The sequence below is a fragment of the Podarcis bocagei genome (assembly GCF_964188305.1).
Source record: "Podarcis bocagei genome assembly, chromosome: 12".
Lineage (NCBI taxonomy): Eukaryota > Metazoa > Chordata > Lepidosauria > Squamata > Lacertidae > Podarcis > Podarcis bocagei.
In genome coordinates this window covers 11,400,258-11,427,441 of record NC_138137.1, presented here as the reverse complement: position 1 = coordinate 11,427,441, position 27,184 = coordinate 11,400,258, and the positions used below count along the sequence as shown (strand labels likewise).

The 27,184-nt window shown below is 41.0% G+C and overlaps 2 protein-coding genes across 4 annotated transcripts in view; one reads left to right on the top strand and one right to left on the bottom strand.

Annotated features, from left to right (window-relative positions):
* Positions 1–3,164: 3,164 nt before the first annotated feature.
* CCR4 (C-C motif chemokine receptor 4) lies at positions 3,165–9,658 on the top strand. Of its 2 annotated transcripts, none has more exons than XM_081164855.1 (2): positions 3,165–3,303; positions 5,574–9,658. In XM_081164855.1, exon 2 carries the CDS (start codon positions 5,588–5,590, stop codon positions 6,662–6,664), a length of 1,077 nt encoding a protein of 358 aa, XP_081020981.1. In that variant the 5' UTR covers positions 3,165–3,303; positions 5,574–5,587; the 3' UTR covers positions 6,665–9,658. The 2 variants fall into 2 exon arrangements, with proteins under 2 accessions (XP_081020981.1, XP_081020982.1); XM_081164856.1 differs by lacking the exon at positions 3,165–3,303 and adding an exon at positions 4,756–4,763.
* An 8,241-nt stretch (positions 9,659–17,899) lies between these two features.
* The window catches only part of GLB1 (galactosidase beta 1), a 44,255-nt gene continuing 34,970 nt past the window's right edge, over positions 17,900–27,184 (bottom strand). For both annotated transcript variants that reach the window (XM_081164602.1, XM_081164601.1), the window contains 3 exons: positions 25,008–25,139; positions 20,908–21,132; positions 17,900–18,401 (listed from right to left, as the gene is read on the bottom strand). In XM_081164602.1, the coding sequence (XP_081020728.1) occupies positions 18,141–18,401; positions 20,908–21,132; positions 25,008–25,139 (618 nt within the window). In that variant the 3' untranslated portion in view covers positions 17,900–18,140. The remainder of the gene's footprint in view (positions 18,402–20,907; positions 21,133–25,007; positions 25,140–27,184) is intronic.

Sequence of the window (27,184 nt, the reverse complement as noted above, 5' to 3'; positions counted from 1 at the left end):
TAGTCCAACCCCTGCAATGCAGGAATCTCAACCAGATCATACATGATAGATGGCCACCCAAGCTTTGCTTAAAAACCTCCAATGAAGGAGAGTCCCAAGAGAGTCCATTCTTACTGCCATAAAATTCTTCCTGATGGTTAATCAGGATCTCCTTTTTTTGTAACTTGAATTCATTGGTTCAGGTCCTACCCTCCGGAGCAGGAGAAAACAAGCTTGCTCCATCTTCCATGTGACAGCCCTTCAGATATTTGAAGATAGCTATCATATGTCCTCTTGGTCTCCTCTGTTCCAGGCTAAACATACCCAGATCCTTCAACCGTTCCTCATAAGGCTTGGTTTCCAAACCCTAAATCACCTTGGTTGCCCTCCTCTACACACATTCCAGCTTGCCAACATTCTGCTTAAACTGTGGTGCCCAGAATTGGACACAGTATTCCAGGTGTGGTCTGACCAAGGCAGAATAGAGAGGAACTATATTTTCCCTTGATCGGGATGCCATACTTCATGGCTATTAACGTCCAGTGATGTAGAATGTGTTGCCAGCTCCCGGGGCTGCACGGAGGGCTGTGTGTGAGAGAGGGTATCGGACCGAGTACACATGCATATTCAGCTACTTAACGGTGTCCATGTCGCCCAGGAGATCGCAGCTGCAGAGATAAGACAAGAAGAGTCGTTCTGTTGCTTGGAAAGGTCACTTCCTGGTTCGTATGTTGAAATTGTTTTGAATGGAGCCCAGCAACGGAATCGCTCAGCTGTATTGAGGTAGCACCGGGTGTTGAAGTTTTGTGCCCCTAACAATTTCGCGCCCAGGACAACCTTACCTGTGGGTTCCCCCACACTACACCACTGTTGACACCAAAGGATCTACTCTGAGTGGAAGTAGCATTGAATACCACCCACTTATGTCAGAATACTTGTGGTGGGAGGAGAGATAATTTTGGAGGCTTCTGCTGAAATGAGAGGGTGGTTGTGCCTTGCTCAGGGCTGCTGTTGCTCTCTGATACGAGTTGCACAATTCCCTGTTTAGTTTGAAAGAGATTCTTTAACAATATCGTCATCATTGTAGTGGTAGGGTTAGAATTGCAGCCTCTCTCTCTCTCTCTCTCTCTGTGTGTGTGTGTGTTTCTCAGTTCCTCATTTACTCTGGAGATGTTGCCACCAATATCATAATCAATAATCATTGTAGTACTGCGGTCTGTGTGCTTTGCTGAATGCTTTTGTTGTTCCATCATTATCATCATCGGACAATAAAACACAGTGTTGTTGAATGAATGTTTTTTCATCCTCTTCATCATTATTATTTTGATGATCACAGCACATAAAGGTGAACGATGGAAATTAACGGCTCTAACTAGTCATTCATTTGTCAAACAAACCAACAAACCAACCCTCAGAGAGAATTAAAGAATGAAATCATCAGTAGAAATCGTTTTAAAAACACACCCAATTCTTTAAAAAACAATTCTTCGAAAGATAAAATCATCCATAAACTAAAAACAGATTGGTTGCATAATTAATTGGGGTCGTTAGAGAAAGCATCAATTTGAGCTCCGAGTCTGTTATGCGATTTTTATTAGTTTTTACTAGTTTTATCAGCTTTTTATTAGCTTTTATCAGTTCTAGTATTTTATTGCTTGGTATCTTTTTCTTATAATCACAAGTTTAAGCTAAAAGTTTTAGAGAAAGCCCTGGAAAGTCTCGGAGAAAGCCTTAATTAGCTCCAGCTTGACTCAGTCTACCAATTTTTAAAAAACCAATTCTCCGAAAGATAAAATCATCCATAAACAAAAAAAGGATTGAAACATGCTACGTGTCTGGATAGGATTGTCTAAACAAAAATGTTTTCAGTAGGCACCCAAAGGAGTATGGTGAAGGTTGTGAACTATAAGGCATTTTCATTTGTTCAATTCAACTATTTCTGAATATATGCTATAAGAAAATGTTAGGCAACAGGACTCATGGCAAAGGTGCAACCTATTGAACCCCTGTTTTCATTCCACCTCCTGCCAATTTCAGAAAAGCAGTGCCTCCGTTTGCTGACTGGGAACAGTTGTGGATCACAGGTATGAAATTCACGGCATGTAATGCCCTTAGAGAGAATATTATGAAAATGATTTATAGATGGTACATGACACCAGTCAAGCTTGCAAAAATCTACCATTTGCCCGAGAATAAATGTTGGAAATGTAATGAGACTGAAGGTACATTCTTTCACCTATGGTGGACATGCCCAAGGATTAAGACATTCTGGGAGATGATTTATAACGAAATGAAAAAGGTATTTAAATATACCTTCCTTAAGAAACCAGAGGCCTTTCTCCTAGGCATAGTTGGCCAATCGGTGTTAAAGAAGGATAGAACTTTCTTTATGTATGCGACAGCAGCAGCAAGACTACTCATCGCGAAGTATTGGAAGACACAAGATTTACCCACCCAGGAAGAATGGCAGATGAAGATTATGGACTACATGGAATTGGCAGAGATGACTGGCAGAATCCGTGACCAGGGAGAAGAGTCGGTGGAAGAAGACTGGAAAAAGTTTAAAGATTACCTGCAGAAGCACTGTAAAATTAAGGAATGTTGAAATGACGTTTGATTGAAAATAGGTGGTACTGGTAAAGAGATGCTTAAGAAAATGTAAATAGGGATTGATTATTGGAAATGGGTATTTATAATAATAGGTTAATATATGGAGTAAGGATAAATGCTAGAGGGTAAGGATTTGCTGAATTTAATATTTGAACTGGAACACAAAATGGGAGGTGTGAGGAGGTCAAGAAACTAGTGAAGAAAACATAAGATCTGAAAATATTAACTTATTTTTATTTCTAGCTCTGACTCTTGGTCTTTCTCTTTGTTTCTATCTTTTATTCTCTATCTTGTTTTCTTTCTTTTTCCTCTATCAACTATCTTTTTACTGTGCATTTTTATTTGTTTTGTTTTTGTAGGTTAAATGCTTAAACGTTTAAATGTTGGATTTTGTTTTTATTGTTTGTGAAATATGAATAAAATATCATTTTAAAAAAAACAATCAGAAAAGCAGTGCCTCCGCAGTGCTAAAGGGCTTGAAGAAGCAGGCTCAGAGGTGGGCGGTGATGCTTGCTATGACGACTAATTTTAAAAGGTCAGATTATAATTTAATCTTCACAAGAACCAGAAGCAATTACGTGGATCATTCCATGCCACTACACTTCCTCAATCGCTGACTTCTGTTTATCTCACGAAGTACACCACTTCCTTAGAGAACAGAAGGTACATCACCCTCCTGCAAGACACTTCTCGGCATCTAAGAAAGGCAAAAAGGTATGTGTAAAATATGCCTCATATGTACTTTGACCATTGCTGTCATAAAATGATTGCACAATGTTTATGCTGCTGCATTACTTAATTACTTAAAATTATACACATAATTGTATATAATAATGTGTGATGGAGCAAGGGAAGCTTGCAAATGTAAATATACTTACAGCAAGGGATATTTATGCTGTAATTGTATTAACTGAAATGTATGTAAATGGATTTTTATTTTTTGTTTGCGGCCTGATCCTATTCATGTTCCTTTGGAAATATGGGGGTTTTCAGTGCCATCCAATGCACGTCAACTGAGAAGTAAGTCCTACTGAGATCAGTCAGACTTATTTCTCCAGGTAGGCATGTCAAGGAATACAGCTAGGGATAGCATATAAATTTGATTCTGGATGCGTTTAAAGTCAAATCTGCCAAATCTGCGCTTTCCAAGACAATATGCCAACTGAAAGAAGAGCTATCCCTCGAAAGTCACACTTCTTTGAATTTTACAATGCAGTTTTCGGAGCAAACAAGGTTTACAAAAATGCCCATATGTGGGGCAGGTGTGTATAAAAATGTGTTAGATTAGGAAAAACTGCTTGCAAAAATGTGCACATGAGTCAAAACTGCATATAAAAATGTTTATTAGGAGAAATTCAAACCCATAAATGGGTGGATTTTCATGGCCATTTTTTTTTAAAGCTACGGTAATTGATTTAAAATGTAGAGAAATGAGAAACTGAGAGTACTAAAAGTGGCAGATCTTTCTATCCCTAATTGCAGCTTTATTCATATGTAAGTGTGCACAGGGTAAGTGGACAAAACCTGAGAATTACATCTATTTCAGATACACAGTTCAGCATAGCAAAGCTCCTTTACAGAGCCACTTCCTCGAGGTTAACAACTACTTGATTTCTATGTACATCGGTCCTCTTTGTTCATAAAATAAAAGTGTGCATGCAAGGAAAAAGACAGTTAAGTCTACTCACTTGATAAGTGGGTGATTTGTGAGTATCCACGCAAAATAAGCATTTGGAAAAATCTGCACATGGTAGCTGTAACCTCTGATGAACCATTTGTACCTACCTGGTCATGTGCATAAACTGTCATGCATAGCAGTTGATTTTTAGCTTCTGGGAAAAAACAGCGTTTTCCAAACACCCACGAACCCTGCATTTGGCAGTGGATGCACATGACGTCCTTTTCACAAGGAGGGGATTATCAGGCAGAGATTTCCCCCATGCAGCGGGCGGACAGCTTCTGCTTCTGGTTTCTGAACTGCACTTGTGGTAGCAGGTTGACATGCTTATAATATTAGTATGTGACAATGTCAATTTCCGTGCCATTAAAAGTTTTGATCTGTAGAGTCCTACATGTCAGCCTTCTGCTACAGGCTCTGGAGAAATCCTTTATCTGACCCGTGGACATCCTTACCACATGGTAATATGGTAATATGCCCTTACTGGTTTCATTGGGTATCTCCGTCTGTTCTTAGCTTTATTTCTTTATTTCATAGAATGGATATACTGCTTGGTGGTAAAAACTATGAGTACAGCAAGGTGAATTAATGACAGACATCAGACTGTTTCTCTGTCCGGCAGAACCTTCAGAACAAAATTGCGAGCCCTGAAATAAGCTCCAAGTAGGAGCAGTTAGAAGCAGTCTGTGTGGGTTAGCCATTGCATATGCTCTATCTCTCAGTAAGATTCAGCACTTGAAATAGTTATGCTGTAGATACTTATGAAAGAGGTGAAAAGTTCCTGAGAATAATTGCCAAACCTATAATGCAACGAGAAGCATAAGATTAAGAAAGATAAGCTAAAAGTTTCTTAGCCCTTCTTTGGTCAAAAACTGGCCATTGCGCAAAGAGACACTTATCTATTGCCAAGTTTCTATTGTTTTATTTAAAAGAAATATTTAAAAAATCTAAATTCTTTTTTAGAAATCCTTAAGAATCCCTGGCAATCAGCTCTCTTTGGAGCTGTAGGCTTCTCACTCCTGCATTCTCATTCTGTTTTTTAAATCTTTGCTCAAAATAATCATTAATAGTGCAATCTTTAGAAGTTTATACAGAAGTAAATTCCACTTTCCATGGGATTACCTCTTAGATAGGTGTGCACAGAATTGCAGTTTATGGCTGTAGCCATAACCCCATTTATCTAGCAGTAAGCCCCATTGCATTCAATAAGGTTATATTTCTGAACAGACAAGGATTGTGCTGTATGTTACCCTGGGTAGGGGGGGGGAAACCTTTCAATTTTGACTCACTTCCTCCTTCTATTTAGGTTCCAAAAAGAAAATGACCTCTACTGACGAAGCATTGGCTGCCACAGGGTGGGACACATCATTTTCCACCTATGATAGCTACGAGGATGATCCTGAACCATGCAGCAAAGATGAAGTGAGGCATTTTGAGTCCTGGTTCCTTCCCACGTTTTTCTCACTCGTGTTCCTGCTTGGCTTGGCAGGGAACGCCCTCGTTGTCTTGGTCCTGTTCAAATACAAGAGGCTCAGAAGCATGACGGATATCTACCTGCTCAACCTTGCCATCTCTGACCTCCTTTTCGTCTTTGCTCTTCCCTTCTGGTCGTATTACGTGGCCGACAAGTGGGTGTTTGGAGACGGCTTGTGTAAATTTGTCTCTTGGGTGTACAAGATTGGATTTTTCAGCGGGATCTTCTTCATCATGCTCATGAGCATCGACCGGTATCTCGCCGTCGTTCACGTCGTGTTTGCCTTGAAAGCAAGAACCGTCAGCTACGGCAGCCTTGCCAGTGTTGTTGTGTGGCTAGTGGCCATCACGGCGTCTGTTCCAGAGCTGATATTTAGCAAGTCTGTTAGCTACTATAACTACACCAAGTGCAGGGCAGAATATCCTAGGAACGACACAACTTGGAACCTTCTCACCTCCTTGGAGATCAACATTTTAGGCCTTCTGATGCCCTTCATTGTCATGTTATTTTGCTACACAAGGATAGTCATGACCTTGCTCCACTGCAGAAATGAAAAGAAGAAGAAGGCTGTAAAGATGATCTTTGCTGTTATGATTGTGTTTTTTGTGTTTTGGACCCCTTATAGCATTGTACAATTCCTACAATGTTTGGCTGAATTGGGCATTTTGGAAGGCTGCCTGGCCAGCAAAAACTTGGATTATGCAGCTCAGGTGACTGAAACTCTAGCATTTTTCCATTGCTGTCTCAATCCTGTTATCTACTTCTTCATGGGACAGAAGTTCAAGAAGTACATCAGATTGTTCTTTAAGAAGTGTGTCTTCTCAAAAATATTTTGCAAATCTTGTGGACGCCCCGATACATTCACCTCCGAGTCATCAGGCTCAATCTACACTCAGTCCACAAGTGACGAAGAGCCCCTCTGAAAAGCCTGAGGTGGTCTCGTGTGAGATCAGGCCAAAATGTGATGCTATCTCAGGTATCAGAACAATTGTGAGTTTGTTTTGCCGGAAACCAGAGGCTGTGTGATGACAAATAAGCACAGCCTAATCGTAAAGCTTTGGACATGGAAAAGAAAAAGGAGGAAGCCATCTTGGGAACAAGAATTCTCATTTTACTCCATTTCAGTTCTGCAGTCAACTTAAGCACCTGAGCATTAGAGATAGGCAAATTTCTCAATATCTGTTTATTGTTTTTCCTATCTTAAGTCTACTTCTCCAGGTTTCCAGAATGTTCTGAGAAATGCCTTGGAAGAAAGTACTCATGAAAATTCATCAGGATTTTGGCATGAATTTCCCTCAGTACCCAATTGTTGAATTCAATTTTTATACACATACTTAGCTGGGGAACCGTGTTGCAAAATTCAGAAAAGGGCAAATTTCAAGAGATGGTGGTGTTTCAGTTGACATATTGTTTCGTAAAATGCAAATTCTTCAAACTCGCCTTTAAATGCAAACTGAATCAAATTTCTATGCCATCGCTCTTCATCATCTTATGAGTTTCTTTTCAAGTCATCACATGAGATCTACTTCCCAAGTCTTTTTTGGGCATCCACCCACCTCCTTTCAGTGAGAGGATCGCTTTAAACCACCTCATAGTTTATTCTTTTTCTGAAAGAAGCACACCTGTTAGAGTCATGTTAAGCTGTAAGGCAATTCTAAGATTGTACATCTCAGAATTGCCTTACAGCTTAACATAACTCTTAACAGGTTGTGTTCTTTATTATGATTATGTTATTAGCTATAATACTTCTAAATGTGATCTGAACTGCTCTGTATCTCAGGTCTGGCTGTATAATCTAAAGTTATTTTATTTGCCCATGTTGGCTCTGTAAACTGTCGACTTATTCATACCTCTCAACTGCCCAAAATATGAACTGCATTCTTTTGCATAAGTATGTGATTAAATGCAAGTCCATGGGAACATAGGACTCACTAGGTATTGCCGCTGTTTCCAGGTTAGACTGTCTCCCTATTAATATAGGGCCATCTACATGTACTCCCCTGTTGTCCCTGACCTGTTCCCCTTGGTGTGGGTGGGTGTGTTGGTCATTTTGGACTTTTATTGAAATTATTTCAGTTAAAAGAAATAAAGTGCTACAGAAAAAAAGAAGGGGAAATGAGAGGGAAAACAACAACAACAGCAACAACAAAGATACATATAAAAGTGAAATTATGTGCGCGCTCTCTCTTTATGAGAGATATTCCCATACATTCTTGTATAAACTGGTATAGTTTTATTGTCCTAGTGCTTATGTAAATGTTAAGAGCCTACTACATTTTGTATAAGCTCATCCCAAATATCCATTCATGAATTGCGAGTGATGTCAATTTGTCAGTTCATTGACTGAAAGGTATCATACCTTTATTTTCCCCCCAAATCCTCAATATCAATCTCTTGGCCACCATTAGGGCATGGAAAATCCATTTCCATTGCCCCATTGATAATTTCTACACTGCAGGTATATACTGTATTTTTCTGTGTATAAGATGCTCCCATGTATTGGGGGGGGGGGCTCGCCAAAGCCAACAGCAGCCGGCAGTTTCATGCCCAATTGACACAGCAGTAGCCAATCCACAGCAGCCCTTGCCGCAGCAACCAATCACCCACCAAATTGCCACTGACAAGCTCCTGCTCATGGCTGCAACCAATCACCAGTCTTCCCTATGCACTATCAATGTATAAGAAGACCCCCGTTCTTTACCATTATTTTAGAGTAAAAAACCCTCGTCTTATACACAGAAAAGTACGGTAGTTCAATAAGATATTCTCCAACGAAAGATTTAACTTTTTCTGCATAGTCATAGTTACACAGTCCAGCACTTTCTTCCAAAACTTAAGCATAGAACACTGTATGAACATATGTTTCAAAGAGGCATTGTCCTTGCCAAGGATTAGGAAACCCTCCATTTAAAGGGGACAAGGTCTGGGATAACACTGGAATGGGGATGATGTCATGTGGACACCCCTATATTAATGAGGAGATAGGCCAGTGGAAATCCACATTTTGCTCTGGTGTGGACAAGTCCATAGAAATAACCTTAGAACTGGTACAAGATGCTCTCTCTATGGACGCAGTTTGGCTCTGCACACAAAGACTTTATTGCATGCATAGTTGATCTTTCTCTTCTTCCAGCACCACCCAGATTGCCTCTTCAGAAACTGAAATAAGAAATGTTGATTGTTTGTGTTCACTTAAAAACAAATATTATTAATAAACAGCTAAGCATATTTAGTGATTTCCTCATAGCCAGCATTCCTGTCATTCAACAGAAATGTTTATTTTAACCTATGAACTGATAACATAAGAAAAGTGTAAGCTGAATGAACATCTATTCACAAACGTTTGTGTTTCTGCCTACTTATAATTGCCATCTTTCTTAAGTAAACGCCTTGAAAAAGTTAGATTTATGGATGAATTTGTCCAGACTTTGTGCAAGAATAATGGGAAATGAATTACAAACACCTTGAACTAAGTGACTGGCATAGTTTTTTGTTTCGTGAGAAGGAAGGGCATTGGGTGAGTGGAATGAGAGCAATTGATGTTGATGAAAAGCTGAAGTTAAGGAGGTATGAGCCTAACTGCACTCTTGTATAAGAAACCTCTGTGAACCCCATGTAGGATGTGTGGGGAACTTTTGGTCTTCCAGATGTTGCTGGACTCCCACCAACTCATGCCCTTGCTCATGCTTGCTGGGGCAGATGGGAAGTGTAGTTTAGCAACATCTGGAGGGCCAACAGTTCCTAACATCTGGTGTAAAAATAAGCTACAAGTTTAAGCATTTAAAAAAAAAATTATAAATAACTGACTTGTACTAAAACTTTAAACTAAATTGTACTGACTTTCAACTAACTTGTACAAAAAATAAAGAACACTGACTGCAACTTCTCTCTTTTTTTTATTCAAAATTAAAACAAAACATATTATCCAAAAACATATCATCCTTATTCCCCCCCATTTTTCCTCCCTCCCCCACCCTCCCACACAACCCCCCCCCACAAACCCCCTTTATGCACTATTATCCAAGAGGCTGGGTTCTATAGTCTCTCTCTGTGAGTTTGAAAGAAGAAAAAACGGTAAGGAACTTTTCCTTGTCTTTATACTTCCCTGGGCAACCAGCCGGGAACCGCCGACGGCTTCCTGACAGTATCTCAACCGACATCACTTGTGGTGTTACCTATGTAAGATAGACAGAGCTAGGCACACTAACATTATTCAAGAAATACATCAGCATAATTATACTAACAACCAGTGGCATTTGGTTTCTTCGAGAGCAGGCAACGCCTTGCTAGTGAAAGACGTGTTTTGAGTCAGAGAAGCAACAGCCATCAAACATTTACTGTAAAAGCGGGCTGGCTGAGTAATTCAGGTTACAGTTTAGGAAGGAGGGGAGGTTGTCTGCTTTGTCTAGACTAGTGGAAGGGAGAAGGAATGACTTCTCTAGTGGGGCATCCCCTTTTGGGACAGTGTTTCAATCTTGCTGGAATGTTGGGTTTATAATCTAAGCATTTTGTATGTTATACAATCTGGAGTTTATTTTCATCAGGCATTGGCAAACTCCGGCCCTCCGGATGTTTGGGACTACAATTCCCATAATTCCTGACCACTGGGCCTGTTAGCTAGGGATGGTGGAAATCGTAGTCCCAAACATCTGGAGAGCCGGAGTTTGCCTAGGCCTGATTTTCATTATTTGAAATTTGGATACAGATGGGCTAGAAAGCTAAATTAAAAATATGTACTTTCAGTTGCCATGAATCAACGTGTACTGGTTTTCAGTAAAACTTCATTGTAATGTCTGTGTACTGGGGAAAGTCAATGAACACTATTCAGAGCTTGTTTATTTAAAATAACACATAGGGCCAGTTTTGCTGTAGGATTTGCTGTATGCTCATATCATTAACAATGATAAACAGATATTGGCAACACTAAACCACTACAAGCAGCTTTCAGAGAAACCTTCCTGTTATTGAATTAACATATAGCTAATTTGGGAGGAAGCAACATTTTGTACCTTACCAACGAATTATTTCCATGGTGGTGTCAGGAGTAGGATTCCTTGTACATGTCTCATGAACCTAGTAGAAACAAGCTTTTTAATGACTAGTTCTTGGGCAAAGTTCTTGAGTGCATGGTCATAGTCTTTCTTGGATGAAACTGATTTTCTAGATCCATTTCACGCTTTAGGCTTGCCTTTGACATGGAAACTGCCTATATGGTGGCCTTCTTGAGAGAGACAGGAGATGTGTGTCCCTATTAATTTTCCTTGTTCCCCAATGGCTTCCAATACCATTGGCCATTGTATTCTTCTGGAGTAGCTGTCCAAGTTGGGCGCTGACAGTACAGCTTAGCCATAGTTCCAGTCCAACTTGGATGATCGTCTTCAGAGGAACTGTGCCTGAGGAGTGTTATTCGGACTGTTAGAAAGGTGTTGGAAAAAGAAAATTAGGTAGTTTTGGTAGATATGAGATAAAGGATTAAGTAAAAATGAGTTGATAAAAGTGATGAAAGAGAGGACGTTAAACTATATTATTTTAAACTAAATTACTTAAATGAAAATAAGGTTGGAAGGATTTGCTGAAAAAACGATCTGAATTAGAATACAAAATTGGGAGGTGTGAGGAGGTCAAGGAAATAATTAAAGGAAGAAAGCTATGTAAAGGTTTAATCTCTTCTTTTTTATTTAATTTTTTTAATTGAATGTATTTTTATACCTTCTTCTCTTTCTTCTGTTACTGTTGTATTCTTTTTTATATTTTGTATTGTTCTTTTCTCTTTTTGAAACCTTAAATTTTGAATATATATATATAAAGAGGTGTGTTATTCGGCCCTCAAGAGCCTTCAGTATGGGGTGCCTCAGTGTTTTATTTTATCTCCCATGCTGTTTAACATCGACAGTACATGATAACTATGAGTGGAGTTTGTTGTTGTTGTTGTTGTTGTTGTTGCTGCTGCTGTTGTTAACAAATGACAGCAGTTTTTTCTCCAATCAACTTTGCCTCCAATAGCTTTGACATTCCTCCATACTGAACAATAAATCTTTCCATCTTTGTCCATAGAACAGTCTCTCCATCATGACCATACACCGAGACACTATACCATAATTCTTTTTTTTTATAATTTTTTTTATTGATTTTACAAGATTTTTGAAACAATACAAACATATAAAAAGACATACAAACACGTATAGTTTCATAACCTTTTTTTTTCATAAACCTTGTTTCTCAGACTCCCCCATACCTCCCCTTTCTGCATCCCAATGTCCAAAATTTTTTAGCAAGTTCTAAATATTTCTGTCAAGCCTCTGTCCTCTTAATCTTTCCTTCAATCTAATCTTATATCGCTGTAACCCTTTCTTTCTCGAGACCTCGACATTCTAACATTCATCAAGTTTATAATAGTCCTTAAGATAGATTTTAAATTTCTTCCATTCTTCTTCCGCCGTCTCCTTTCCCTGATCACGGATTCTGCCAGTCATCTCAGCCAATGTCATGTAGTCCATCACTTTCATCTGCCATTCTTCCAGGGTGGGTAGATCTTGTGTCTTCCAATACTTTGCGATAAGTATTCTTGCTGCTGTTGTAGCATACATAAAGAAAGTTCTGTCTTTCTTTAACACCAATTGACCGACAATGCCCAAGAGAAAGGCCTCTGGTTTCTTAGGGAAAGTACATTTAAGTACCTTTTTCATTTCATTATATATCATTTCCCAGAAAGCCTTAATCTTCGGGCATGTCCACCAAAGGGTGATAAAAAGTACAGTACCTTCAGTTTCTTTACATTTCCAACACTTATTATCAGGCAAATGGTAAATTTTTGCTAGCTTGACTGGGGTCATGTACCACCTGTAAATCATTTTCATAATATTTTCCTTTAAGGCATTACATGCCGTAAATTTAATACCGGTGTTCCACAACCATTCCCAGTCAGCAAACATAATGTTATGGCCAATGTCCTGTGCCCACTTAATCATAGCCGATTTAACTGTTTCATCTTGTGTATTCCATTTCAGCAGCAAATTATACATTCTTGACAAGTTCTTAGTATTGGGTTCTAACAGTTCAGTCTCTAATTTTGATTTTTCCACCTGGAAGCCAATTTTTCTATCTTGTTTGTAAACCTCCATTATTTGATAATAATGGAGCCAATCTTGTACTTTTGGTTTCAATTTCTCATGACTCTGTAATTTCAATTTATCTCCATCTTGTTCCAAAATTTCCCAATACTTTGGCCATCCGGCCTCCATATTGAGTTTCTTCACTGCCTTAGCACTATACCATAATTCTTTTCTTGTTATGCATTCACTACGGTAATTTGCACTAGTTCTGTATCTTCTGATTCCATTCGTATTTGCCATGGCTTTCCATCCTGATTTTGAAAAAAATTATCCCTGCCATTTACACTTCTTCCATTCTTTTTCTTCTTCTTCTTTTTTTTTTTTTTTGAGAAAAGTGCCAGAGGTTTGATAACTTTCCCCACTAAATTCACTCCACAAAGGCCCTTGCTTTGCTTGCCAGGCTCTGGGAACATCACACAAGGGTTTCTCACAAGATCTCAGAGAGTCCTTCTTGTGGGTTTTCCCTGCTTCCCTGCCCCTTTTTATTTTTAAATTTTCCTGCGATCCACATAAAGCTGTGATCACGTGTGTAAAACTGGCGTAAAATGAAATCTACCTGGCCTTTTCTTTCCCCAGTTGGAACTCGCTGGAACTCAGTTCTGGCACCTCTCAGGTGGGCACCACTGGCATTAGAGAACAAGGGAGGCGTTCACGGTGAGTTCTGGCATCTCTTTTTCTAGAAAAATAGCACTGAAGTTACTAATGTCCCTCTATTCCACTGATTTCTTTTCTTTTCTGCAGTTTCACAAAGAAGCTAATGGTGCAACACAGAATGGTTGTACATGAAACTCTTTGTAGCCAGATTATTATTTTTTTAAAAAAGGTACCACATAGGAGTATTTATGGCATGTACCGCTCCACCGCTGAGGTCTACTCTAATGCTGACAAAGAGAACGGATTTCTAGCTCTGTGTAGCAAATGTGCCTTCAGACAAATGAGGTTATTCTAGGGTTATTGTGAACCCACCCAGCTTCACTGAAAATTGAACTTTTCCCTGTGCAGTATTCAAATACAGGGGTGGGGATGTACGCATGAGTTGGCAGCCTCACAAGTTTGTCTACAGCTGCTACAATAACCGAGGAACCTGATTAGGGCTTGCAATCCTACTTATCTATCCTACTTATCTAGGAGTAAACCACACTGAATTAAATAGGATTTACTTCTGAGTAGAAAGGGTTAGGTTCACACTGTTATGTCTCTAGTTTAGCTTGGAAAGACCACACAAGCAATATTCTAGCCAGTTGCTCGGTTCATTAAAAGTGATTCTGCCCATCAGGATTCTGGACACACAGTGAGAATCAAAGGCAGCAATGATGTTCAGTTTTCCTTCCATTGTATATCCAGGGAAGAGGGAGGAAAAAAGACTTCTGTGGTTGCTTCCTTTGTCAATTATAGCAGTTGTCTAGGGTTGATAACATTACCCTAGCTGTTGGGGAAGGTGCATATGCATTCTTAACTGATTTAAACGACCACTTTTCTGGGACTTGGTATGTCCATCTCTGTTATTGGAAAATAAACTGCATCGTAGGGAATAAGAGAAATCACTTTAGGCTTCTTAAAAGTGCAGTGGGTCATTCCCTGTGTCCTCACTTTATGCAGCCTGGTTCTAAGATACACACACACACACACACACACACACACATTATTACTATGGGGTGGTTGGAAATCATTCTGTCAAAAGCCACCACATTTTATGTTGCCGTTTTGGATAAATTCAAACGAGAAGACTATACGAAAATATTTTATTGTCGCAGTGTTGATCTACTATTATTATGCAAAGACTCACCTTATAAAAGCCAGAAAAGCCAACAGCTGTTACAGTAATTTAAAAAAACAACAGTGCAAAAGATAGACAGTTTCCATGATTATGGACAATACAAATTCCTGCAGCAATGATGATTAGGCACTTTGATATTATCCAGACAGAAAAAGAGGTTGTTTCCATACCAGAGCCCTTTAGCACTGCTAAGGCACTGCAAAAATGGAGCTATCCTTACTGTCCAGCAAGGAGCTAAGCAAATGTATAGGCTGGCAAGAAAGGGAATGTCCCCCTCTCTCGGAAATCCTGGTATGAATTGGAAAAAGCATCTTCCAGGAATTTACAGTTATCATAACAACCACTCAAGTTTTCCTATGAGTCCACCTGGGTAGTAACACAAACAACAATATGTTGGCCATGCAATGCTTGTTTGCTAAGGGCCATGGTTCACATTATGACTTCAGCAGATTATGCTATGCCAAGTCTAAAAGTCTAAAAAGAAAAGAAAAAAATGTATTGTCTAAATGGTAAATGAGGCACACAATCAGCTTCAGAACAAGATCCAAGAACTGGACCCTATACTGGAGTTGGTTTCATGTGTCCTTTTTTTTGGAAATTTTAACTTGAAAGGCCACAGAGGAGCACTGTTGTGTGGAACAGTAACTAATACCTCAGTTGCAGCACTTGACAGATAGATAGATAACATATGGAGCGACTTATTCTGGAAACAGGGAAACAGGTGTCTAACAAGGGTATTCTTTCACAGTCAGGCAATAAGGCAGTCTGGAACCACCTAAAATAAACCCCAATTTACACACGACTGTATCCAATATGCTTACTGGATGAGCAGCCACATATACTACTCACTTAAACACTCATGAATACTAAACTTTCAAAACAAAGTTCAAAACTTCGGATTGGCACAGCATTGTACTCTGAAACCAGATGAGGGGCCATCAATCTTTTTGGATCAGTGCGCTGTGGGCGCCAGTCAAAAAATGGCTCCCACTCAACATGGACACTGTGGGAGGCACGACATAATACAACACAAGGCAGTGCAGTCATAGCAAAGTTCCCCCCATAATTCTACTTCCATATTGGAAAATGTGTCGCCTGGCTTTATTTATTTATTAAAGTTATACACCTGAGGATCGCAGGGCGGTTTACAATGTAAAAACACAAAAATGTGTACCATTGTAACAAACAAAAACAACAACCCCCTCACAGTTCAAAAGGCTGTAGATTTAATTAGCCAAAGGCCTGGGAGAAGAGAAATGCTTTTGCCAGCACCTAGAGATATGTAACGAAGGTGCCAGGTGAGCCTCCCTTGGGAGGGCATTCCACAACCAGGGAGCCACCACAGAAAAGGCCCGTCCTCGTGTTGCTGCCCTCCAGACGTCTTGAGGATGAGGAACACAAAGAAGGATCTCAGATGATGATCACAAATGATGGGTTGGCTCATATGATGAATTTCTGCCTGCCATACAACTGCTGAAGGCGCAAGAACTCTGTTTTCACCCGATGCCAACCCTAAACCAAATCAACACAAGATAATATCACCAAGGCAACTATCGGTAAACAAACAATAAACATCCATAAAAACAATAAACATCCATAAAAATGGCGAAAGTAGTTTCTTTCCCCAATCAGTTTTCTCTTAAACAAGAGCAAACACAGTAGATGGACTCTTTATTACTGTGTTTGCAATTGTTCAAGATAAAATCTATTTTGGAAAGAGAAGAAATGAGCACTGAACCACTGACATATTACAAGTGAACTCTTTATTTACGGCGATTGCTATTGTTTCAGATAAAACTGATTTGGGAAAGAAACTACTTTCGCCATTTTTATGGACCTTTATTGTTTGTTTACAGATGCCTTGGTGATATTATATTGCATCGATTGCCGTAGTCATTGTATCATCACCCTGTTCATTGCTTTATTGTTAAACCCTAAACCCATTAAATATTGAGCTACTTTTGCGTAGACATGGATACCATTGTAGTGTAAGTTAACTATACAGTGAATCCCTAAGGACTGCCTGCTCTTTAGCTCCTGCATAGCAAGTGACACGAAAAGTTTTCACTTTCACATTTTGGGGCGAGGGGGACCCTTTAACATCCACCCACATTTATTCGGTGGTGATATTTGCAGAAAATAACTTCTAGGGACTGATCTCAAACAAATCCACCACAGGAATGATGCATCCTAGTTGCTCAGGAATACAGGAGGGGAAATGGCAGAGATGCTAAGAACGAGAAAATAAAGACATAAGCAGGAAAAGCACATCAAAGCAGAGGAGGAAACAGCAGCTTTTTAGGACTCCAGAGATTCCTATAACCTGGTATCCAAACACCTCATTATCACAGCTCTGACTTCACTCAGTGGCAGTGAGGCAGGCTCATTTCACAGAAGGGGGGCCATCACATTTTGCTTCATGAGTTTTGTTCTAGGAGGGCTACAGACTTATTTTTTTAAAAAAAACAAGAGCTTAGAGTCTGGGGTGCCAATGAAAGCTATTCCAAGTGCAATAGTTTCTACGTTCTGCCCGGACACTGAGGTCCAGCGCCGAGGGCCTTCTGGCGGTTCCCTCACTGCGAGAAGCCAAGTTACAGGGAACCAGGCAGAGGGCCTTCTCGGTAATGGCACCCGCCCTGTGGAACACCCTCCCACCAGATGTCAAAGAGAAAAATAACTACTAAACTTTTAGAATACATCTGAAGGCAGCCCTGTTTAGGGAAGCTTTTAATGTTTAATAGGTTATTGTATTTTAGTGTTGTATTGGAAGCCGCCCAGAGTGGCTGGGGAAACCCAGCCAGATGGGCAGGGTATAAATATAAATTATTATTATTATTATTGGTACCATGTTGGCATTCCCCATTTTATAACTCTTTGTAACATTTTCAGTTTTGGAAGTGGGGCCCAAACTTTGTGGCAGGAGTAAAAAAAAATTTAAAAATTGGGTGATTAAAACCAGCTTCTGCCCAAATGTTGAAGGCTCACTACCCATAGCCCAACTCCTATGAAATGCCAAGTGTTTCTTATGCATATTCTTTCAAATGTGTAAAAATTGGTAAAAATATTAATTGTAACCCTAAACAAAATGGTGGTCAAATGAGCCCTTTAAATGTTTTGTTCACTTTCATGTTCGTTCAGCCTTTCACAAGTTATGAATCTAAGCATTAGTGGTCTGACTGCAAAGGCAATAGGTAAAATAGGTAAAATAGGCAATAGGTAAAATTGCAGCACCCCAAAATTCATAAGGAAAAAGATCTGATTCTGAAACATGTTCAACAATTTATTAAACAAACTGATTGCCTGATTGTTTGTTGAAACCCTTTGGCATGCATAGGAATGATTTTTTTTGTTGCAGATTAAAAAAAGGCATTATTTTCACTTTCAAAATAATGAATTAAATTTGACACTTTCCACTGATTTTAGAAACACTGATTTCCACCCCCCACAACCAATAGCATTGGAAATGAAGGATCTGCAGAATAAACTAAGTAAAGAGGCATTCTAATACAATCATCTATGGTTCGGCCATAAATCTTTAGTGAACAATTTCTCGGTACTGCTTTCATAGTGAAGAGTTGCATTGAGAATGGGTTTGTCTACAAACTCTACAAAACACTTCTGAGCGCCACATGGAGACTTCTCCAACTCCAGAACTGTAATGTTGTTTAGAAAGGATGAAACAAGGATGTTGCTTGGAACAAACAGTGTAAGTTGAGGTCCACGGGTTGGCCAATAGCGTCCTAAGTTAAAGCCATTGATCCAGATTTGTCCCTGCAAAGAAATAAACCATTAGAAGAAACTGACTCCGGAAATTTGGCAAACCTGACATCCTTAACTGAGAATTCAGTGCTCTCTTTAAAAATTCATTTTGCACTGCACTGACACAAGTGTGGCATTAACAGGGCTCTGCTATAATGAATGCTTGCAGAATAGCTTTGTCCATTCCATCTTTAGGCATCAGTATTCAAGCCTGCAGCATAACCGCCTCAGGCCAAAAATTAGGTAAAATGCGAAGTGGGGAGGAAATATGGCGTCATCAGTGGCGTAGCGTGGGGGGTGCAGGGGGGGCTGGCCGCACCGGGCGCAACATCTGGGGGTTAGGGTTAGGGGGTGCAAATCCACGGGTTAGGGGGCGCAAATTACTTGCCTTGCCCCAGGTGCTGACAACCCATGCTACGCCACTGGGAGTCATGCTTGGCATGGTCTAAAAATGTATCCCACTGATGAACTTATGCTACACATCTACCTCTGCAAAATGCACTCACTTTTATTTTCCAAAACCACTCTGCCCAAACATTTAATTTGTACATTTTAAGAACCGAGTTGTTAGGTGTGTAGCTCTGGGCTGAGATAATTATCAGTTACTTTCCACAAGGTGTGAATGGGTTTCAGCCTCAGAAACATCCTTATCAAAAGCATCTCTGGCTGTGGTTTGCTTGCCAAGGCTTAAAATGAACCACTCTCTCTTCTGCAGGAAGAGGTTTTCTGAGGAAAATATTTAGCAGCGCCAGTTTTTTATTTCTGTATTCAAGGCTAAAGTATGCTGCATTCTGTGCTAGGCATTCGGCACACAACGCTACAGAAAATGCAAAAATAAAAACCACAGCTACACAAGTCATAAGAATAGCCAGTCTGTCTGTAAAAGAAAAACAACACAGCCATTTAAAAGCCAGTCTACCTATAGAAGAAAAATTCTTTAAAGCTCAAGTTTTTTACCGGATCGGCAGTAACGGAAGCTGCCATCCCTTGTCAGGACTGCACTTTATAGCATTGATACAGCATTTTACATGGCGGACCCAAAATTTCACGGCCCTCACCTCTGTACGGAAAAGCGGCCCAGGACATCTCCCACAAATCTAAGGGGCCCTGGGAGGTACATTTAGGAGGAGGACATCTCTAATAAGAATTTGTTCTCGTTTATAGGAATTAATAAGTTAAGCCCCGTGAACCTTTTGTAAATTGTTGGTTTCAAATAATTACACTGACAGGGATCAATTGTGGGAATGAGATTACAGGGAACCAAGCAAAGGATCTTCTTAGTGGAAACTTCCTCCCATCAGATGTCAAGGAAATAAACAACTCTCTGAGTTTTAGAAGACATCCGAAAGCAGCCCTGTATAGGGAAGTTTTTGATGTTTGATGTCTTATGGTGCTTTAATTTGTTGGAAGCTGCCCTGAGTGGCTGGGGCAACCCAGCCAGATGTCCAGCCTATGAATAAAGTAGTTGTTGTTGTTGTTAAAAAAACAAGCTTTCCCAACAACTGGAGGAAAAGGCCTCTTGCTTTAGATGTTCATTTTGTGTTGCTTTTATATCTAGCTGCAGGGAGTGGGGGGTGAAGGTTGGTACTGCTTTTAATAATGGCAATGCCTAAAATTAGGGTGCAGGGAGTGTGGAATTACAGTAGTACCTTGGGTTACAGACGCTTCAGGTTACAGACTCTGCTAGCCCAGAAATAGTACCTCGGGTTAAGAACTTTGCTTCAGGATGAGAACAGAAATCACGCGGCGACAGCGGGAGGCCCCATTAGTTAAAGTGGTACCTCAGGTTGAGAACAGTTTCAGGTTAAGAACAGACCTCCGGACTGAATTACGTTCTTAACCCAAGGTACCACTGTACAATACAGTGGTACCTTGGTTCTCAAACTTAATTTGTTCCGGGAGTCAGTTCAACTCCTGAGACGTTCGAAAACCAAGGCGTGGGTTCCGATTGGCTGCAGGAGCTTCCTGCACTCAAGCAGAAGCCGCGTCGGTCGTTCAGCTTCTGAAAAGCATTTGAAAACTGGAACACTTACTTCCAGGTTTTCAGCGTTTGGGATCTGATTTGTTCGTCAACTAAGCCGTTCTCAAACCAAGGTATGATTGTAACTTTAAACAATCCACTGTGCCCAATTTTAGGCATCATTAGCTGCTGCGGCCAAGTGCAACCGTGGCACAGGCACTTCCACAGCTATCCCACTCTGAATGTCTGGCTTTGCGGACCCCCTTGGCAAGGGGGGAGGAGGTGGGGAGTCTCACTTCAAGGCAGATAGGCAGAAGGGCCAGAGAAAGCCAGACAAGGCAACTGGTGAGCCGGGTGGGATGCCCCTTTGCCACACCTGAAGCAGTCACTCCAGTTTGCCCAATGGAAGGTCTGGCCCTGATCAACTCTGTCAACAAACTCTGACTCAAAGCCTCTCTCTCACTGTATCTTTTAAGGACTTTTCGTTAAGTATCAGGACCTTGAAGTTAGCAACCATGTTTACTGAACTTTTCATGAAAGAAAGGGAGGGAAAAGTACCTTTGTCCACCCAGGAAATGCAATATAAGTATCCTGAGGTAAGTCAGGGATTCCACTAGGAATAGAAAAACTGCCAGTATAAAAAGAAGGTTCTTCATTGCTTGATCCATTTCCACCAGACCTCTCGTTCTTAAGACCCTGGCTCACGGCTGTGTCTATGTCCAGGGGGTATATCTCCCAGTCAGCAAGTGTCTCATTGCCCAGAGTTAAATTCGAAACCAAGCCCTGCAAACAGATTGGTCATAAATACAATCAGAGAGAGGAAAGCAGAAATGAGCCTTTAAAAAGATTCTCGCTGTTGTTAGTGTTGGCTAAAAAATAACATTTAAAAAGGAGAAATTACTTCATTCAATAAAAGGTTGTCTTGTTTTAATCAGCCTTACGTTGTGCTGTTTCTGTTTTATTTTTTTGTACTTCATGAGGGGTTTCTAAACTGGGAACTCAAATTATACACTAAAAAGCAGAAACAACCATCCTAGGGAACCTTTAGAACAAACTACAAGTTACTTCAATTTTGCAGTGTGCTTACAAAGTTATTTTGCAGCTAATTATTGCTATTCTTCAGAACTTTACAGGTCTGAATGCTGTCATCAGCTAAAAGCACTACACAACCAGTGAAATTCTATACATGTTTACTGAAAAGCTAGTCCCAGCAATGAATTCCTGGGTTTGCCCCAGGAAATAGATGTAGAATCTAAGAAGTAACACTGTCTATCCAAAGCTGTGTCAGACCAAACACTCTCTTGCTGGACCCAAATGACATGCTAATACATGTTTGTCACATAAGCAGATCTTCCTCTTTTTTGCCATTCAACAAAACACTAGGGCTATATTTCATCAACATTTCTCAAATTTGTGGCAACTTCATTTCACTTTTAAGAGCAAATTAAACCAGAAGTCAGTATCACAAACTCGGAAGCTGCTTTATTTGAATAGCAAATACAGGTGTCAAGATGAACATTCGAAAGTGACCTGCTCAAAGATCTAAAAAGAGAAGAACCAAGTTCTGAAGCTCTCAGCTCTGCACCTGAGAACTTCCTTTCTGAAGCTCCATTTTTAGAGATGTTTTGCAAGATAAAATTTATCTAGGATTTGATCTCACCTTTAAACATGATGATACATAATTCTTCACATGCACAAGTTTCCACATCCTGTATGCAAGTTTTAGACACTAAAGAACTTCTATTTAAACCTCTTTAAAAAACTATAATAGATTGAAAAGTTTTTTTTCCACTGCAACACATTGTAACATCATAGGGGGCTTTCTCAAATGAAGCACCAAAGGTAACTTCCAGATGCAAAAGAATTCACCTTTGATGGGACGTAGAAGAGGGAATGTATCAGGCACAGGAAACCTGTCCTTTGCATTTGACTGCCCCACTTCCCTTCACTGAACTAAAGACCAGTTCAGATATTTTGATTTTCTGCATCAGACCCCTCTGGCATATGGGTTCTTAAAGAGAAACCACAGTGCGAGACAGGCTTTACACAAGGGACGCAGGTGATGCTGTGGTCTAAACCACCGAGCCTCTTGCGCTTGCCGGTCAGAAGGTTGGCAGTTCGAAACCCCACAATGGGGTGAGCTCCTGTTGCTCTGTCTCAGCTCCTGCCAACCTAGCAGTTCGGAAGCACACCAGTGCAAGTAGTTAAAGAGGTACCGCTGTGGCGGGAAGGTAAACAGTGTTTCTGTGTGCTCTGCTTTCTGTCACAGTGTCCCGTTGCACCAGAAGCGCTTTAGTCGCGCTGGCCACATGACCCAGAAAGCTGTCTGTGGACAAACACTGGCTCCCTTGGCCTGAAAGTGAGATGAGCACTGCAACCCCATAGTCGCCTTTGGCTGGACTTGACCGTTCAGGGGTCCTCTACCTTTTTACCTTCCACAAGGGAAGTGGAATCTGTGGTGGCTTCAAATGACCATTGGTAATGCTGGCTGGGGATGTTCGACTGCAACATCACCTGGAGGGCCACAGCTTCCCATCCCTGCTTTACACCAGGGTTTCCCAAACTTGGGTCTCCAGCTGTTTTTGGACTGCAACTCCCATCATTCCTAGCTAGCAGCACCAGTGGTTGGGGAGGATGGGAATTTTGGTCCAAAAGCAGCTGGAGACCCAAGTTTGGGAAACCCTGCTCTATAGAATTAAACTGGTGATGTTGTTGTTGTTGTTGTTGTTGTTTAGTCGTTTAGTTGTGTCCGACTCTTCATGACCCCATGGACCAGAGCATGCCAGGCACTCCTGTCTTCCACTGCCTCCCGCACTTTGGTCAAACTCATGCTGGTAGCTTCGAGAACACTGTCCCACCATCTCGTCCTCTGTCGTCCCCTTCTCCTTGTGCCCTCCATCTTTCCCAACATCAGGGTCTTTTCCAGGGAGTCTTCTCTTCTCCTGTGGTGGCTAAAGTCTTGGAGCCTCAGCTTCAGGATCTGTCCTTCCAGTGAGCACTCAGGGCTGATTTCCTTCAGAATGGAGAGGTTTGATCTTCTTGCAGTCCATGGGACTCTCAAGAGTCTCCCGCAGCACCATAATTCAAAAGCATCAATTCTTCAGCGATCAGCCTTCTTTATAGTCCAGCTTTCACTTCCATACTACTGGGAAAACCATAGCTTTAACTATACGGACCTTTGTTGGCAAGGCGATGTCTCTGCTTTTTAAGATGCTGTCTAGGTTTGTCATTGCTTTTTTGGGGGAAATGCTGCCACAATTACAGATTGGGCTAATGGCCGCTGCAGGCTACATACATGTACAGTCAATCCACACAGAGGTTTTGTGGTTTCATGTTTTGATTATAATGTAACCTGGGTTTTTTATTGTGGTATTTTTCTAACCTGCCCTGGAACCATTGGATGAAGGGTGGACTATAGGTGTAAGTCAGTGTTTTTCAACCTTTTTTGGGCAAAGGCACACTTGTTTCATGAAAAAAATCACGAGGCACACCACCACTGTGTGCAGAGAGGGAGATGTCAGAGCCCCGCTGCTCTCTGTGGGGAATCGGATGAGAGCGCACCGCCTGTCCGCTCTCATCCGATCCCATCCGATCTGATCCCCACCCAGAACGGATGGAAAATAGGGTGGACACAGTCCGGCGCCCGCCTAGTGGGCAAAAATTTGACATTTATTTTTTTAAAAAATCTTTCGAATTTTTCAATTTTTCCCACGGCACACAAGGCAACATCTTGCGGCACACTAGTGTGCCGCGGAACAGTGGTTGAAAAACACTGGTGTAAGTAATAAACCACAAAACAAACAAAGGCAGCTTTCACACACATTTACAGCTCTCACATGTCTCAATAACCCATAAACTGTTCCTCAGTATGAATGAGCAGCACTTCTTCTGTGCTCCCATTGTTGAGCTGGAAGCAACACACTATGAACCCTGGGCTTAATGTGGCAAGCCAACCAGCATTTGTGGTTCCTTTCTTCCAAATAAGCCACGATTTACCAATCAGCCCTTGGCTCAAAGCAGGGATGAACAAAATGAGGACCATTCAGCAGTATGCACCAGCAGGCTACTTGCTCGTGGCAAAGCAGACAATGTCACATATGCGAGAGATTGCGTGCGGAAAATAAGCACGTGTGAGCTGACGCTAAGAGGAATCCTTGAGGCAGCTCGCTCTTAGGCGGTCTTCAAATCAACATGGGTTCATAATGTTCCCTAAAGAGTGGCATTAAGGAGCCCAGAGGTAGAAAATTATTCTGCAGCGAGTCAGTAACAACAGTGGGAAGAGCACAACCTCCCATTTTACAATCATTAGAGTGGAGAAGAAGGGCAAAGGTCCATACTGTGTCTTGTGGCTGATCTCAATATATAGATAAATGTGTATTTCTACAGGAAGCCTTTTGAACCATGCCAGCAAGCCCAAACTACCCAAGCAGCACTCCCACTTTCTAAAGGGAGGCCCCTTTCAAAAGGATCTTTCCTTTCAATACCCAAGACCTGTGGGTATAGGACAGTATATAAATTGAATTAATTAATTAATTATAAATACATGTTCATGTAAAGGTTTTGCTTGCATTAGCACAAAGTCGCCTATTCTACCCTCGAAAAGCGATTCATGGGCTATGTTACATTTTGCTGTATAATTAAGGAAGACGGAGATGTACCTTGAAGTCATTGTTGTATCTTCCAAAATTTACTCGGCCCATGTTTTCCACCAGCAAATCCAAATGCGCTCCAGCGCTCCCAGTTATATTTAGCTCTGCGATATGGTTTCTTTCAAGAACTCCCTGAGGAATCTGCACAAATAATATCAATACTTAAAATCTAAACCTGAAACAGGGTATGGAACACAAACAACTTTAATGCATTTTACAAAGTCCCTATTTTTAGATTTTTTTTCTGTATTTTTGCAAGGGGATTTAGTAAGAATTCATTTTCCCCCAACTGTGTTAACTCATAATTTGAATCAGCTGAACTTCGTAATCCTCATTCAGAGTGAATCAAGACATTTCAGGGTTTTTTCCTCCCTGATGACAGAACAACCAGTTCCCGTGAAGTTTAAAATTTCCCCACCCTCTGTGGTCAGGAAGTCTAAATGGCTGGTTTAAAGCTTGTAAGATTTGTAATGTAGTCAAGTAAGTGTTGAAACAATTCATTGTTTTCTTGATGGTGTTTTTTCCCCGTCTCCAAAAAAAGTTAAACACGCAGGTGAAATGTAGCGTGAGAGTGAACCCCCTTAGATGGAATCACGTCAAAATGAATCACAAGCTAGAGAGTTGCTTCACCCAGCCCTTTTAGATACTATCCCTAGTGTATATCATACAATTATGTGCTTAAATTCCCCCAATATCTTCTCCCACTCCACTACTGTACATGGTCTTCCAAGGCCCAGTGCAGACATAACTTTTTCAACCATTCTTAGAATATGAGGAGGAGCACTTCCCAGGCTTACACGTGCCTTCCTTTCCCCTCCATCTGAACTCCATTTCCATTTTCAGAGCCAACCATGGCGCCACACTAAATTGGCACTGATGCCAACGTTAATGATGGCTAGGCTCAACGAGCTTGAAAACTCACTTCTAGCCATGACGGCAAACCACAGATTATCTGCTTTGTGTGCCTTTGATGTGCAAGGCTACAACTTTGTCATCAGCTCAATTTGCAGGTGACAATAAACCATGGTTTGTACTGAATGTACAGCTTCATGCTGTTCTGTTCTGTTCTGTTCTTCCCCAAAGGAAGCAAAGCGCGATCCCTGTCCTTCTGCTACGTCAAATGCAGGAATTGTGCTGCTCTGAGGTCAATAGTTTGCAGTCAACTCATAGTACGGATTTGCATGGTTATGCAAAGAGCCTGGGAACTGTTCAACAATGCAAGTTTTCAAAGTCTAAGTTTATGCTAGCTCAAAATTCTGGTATGTTTTTGGCTCTTCTGGCAACCTTATTCCACATGGGTTTTTATTATGAATTGTGGTAGGCAAGTCAAAGCAGACAGATACAGAGTGAGTCTTTATGCCTCTTAATTTTACTGTGCACATGGTAATGTGGAACAAAATGGGCTGAAGCACGTTGCGCTCACTAGTGTTTAACCACCTGAAACCTAAAAGGTATTTGAATATATTTGACAAGGAGTTCATACATCACTCAGTGGCTGCATCATCAGATTAATTATTTGTACGCATGAATCAGACTTCACATCTCCAACGCTGGAGACAAAACCCTCAGGTTAACATCACTTGGCGTGCAATACTTTTCAATGGAGATGGTTCACAAATTGCAATTTAAGCCACCAGCTGATGAGATATACTCATAAGAGATATACTCATGTACACATGAGAGAGGCAGAGCTCTGCTGTGTGCATGTACAATGTACCTGACCTCTTATCACGAGCATTGCTGCGCCTTACCAAGAGGAAAAGGTGCAAGGGGGCATTGAGGTCTGTGTGGCGAAAATGCCAACAGTGCCTTTGAAACACACTGATCTTGTCCCTCACCTTCCAGACACACTGCAGTGATGCTAGTGACAAGGGGCCAGGTAAGCGCCCCAGCCGACCATGAGACGCAGGTGCCTTCAAATGTTGGCGGGCATTGTGCTCAAAAGAACCTAACTCGTTCTACCTAACTCGTTCTCAAGGGATGGTGTTTTGGTCCTGACCTTGTGATGCACTTTTAAGCAGAAGTCTGGACCTAGAGAGAAGGGCAGGGGGATCGTTCATGCTGCAGTACTGCATTTCTGAAGTACCTCTGAAGTGGCATGGTGCTTTGAAGGCCCACTAACCACCTCCAAAGCACAACCTCTACTGCGGGGGGAAACTCACTTCCACCCACACTGTCTCTCTAGC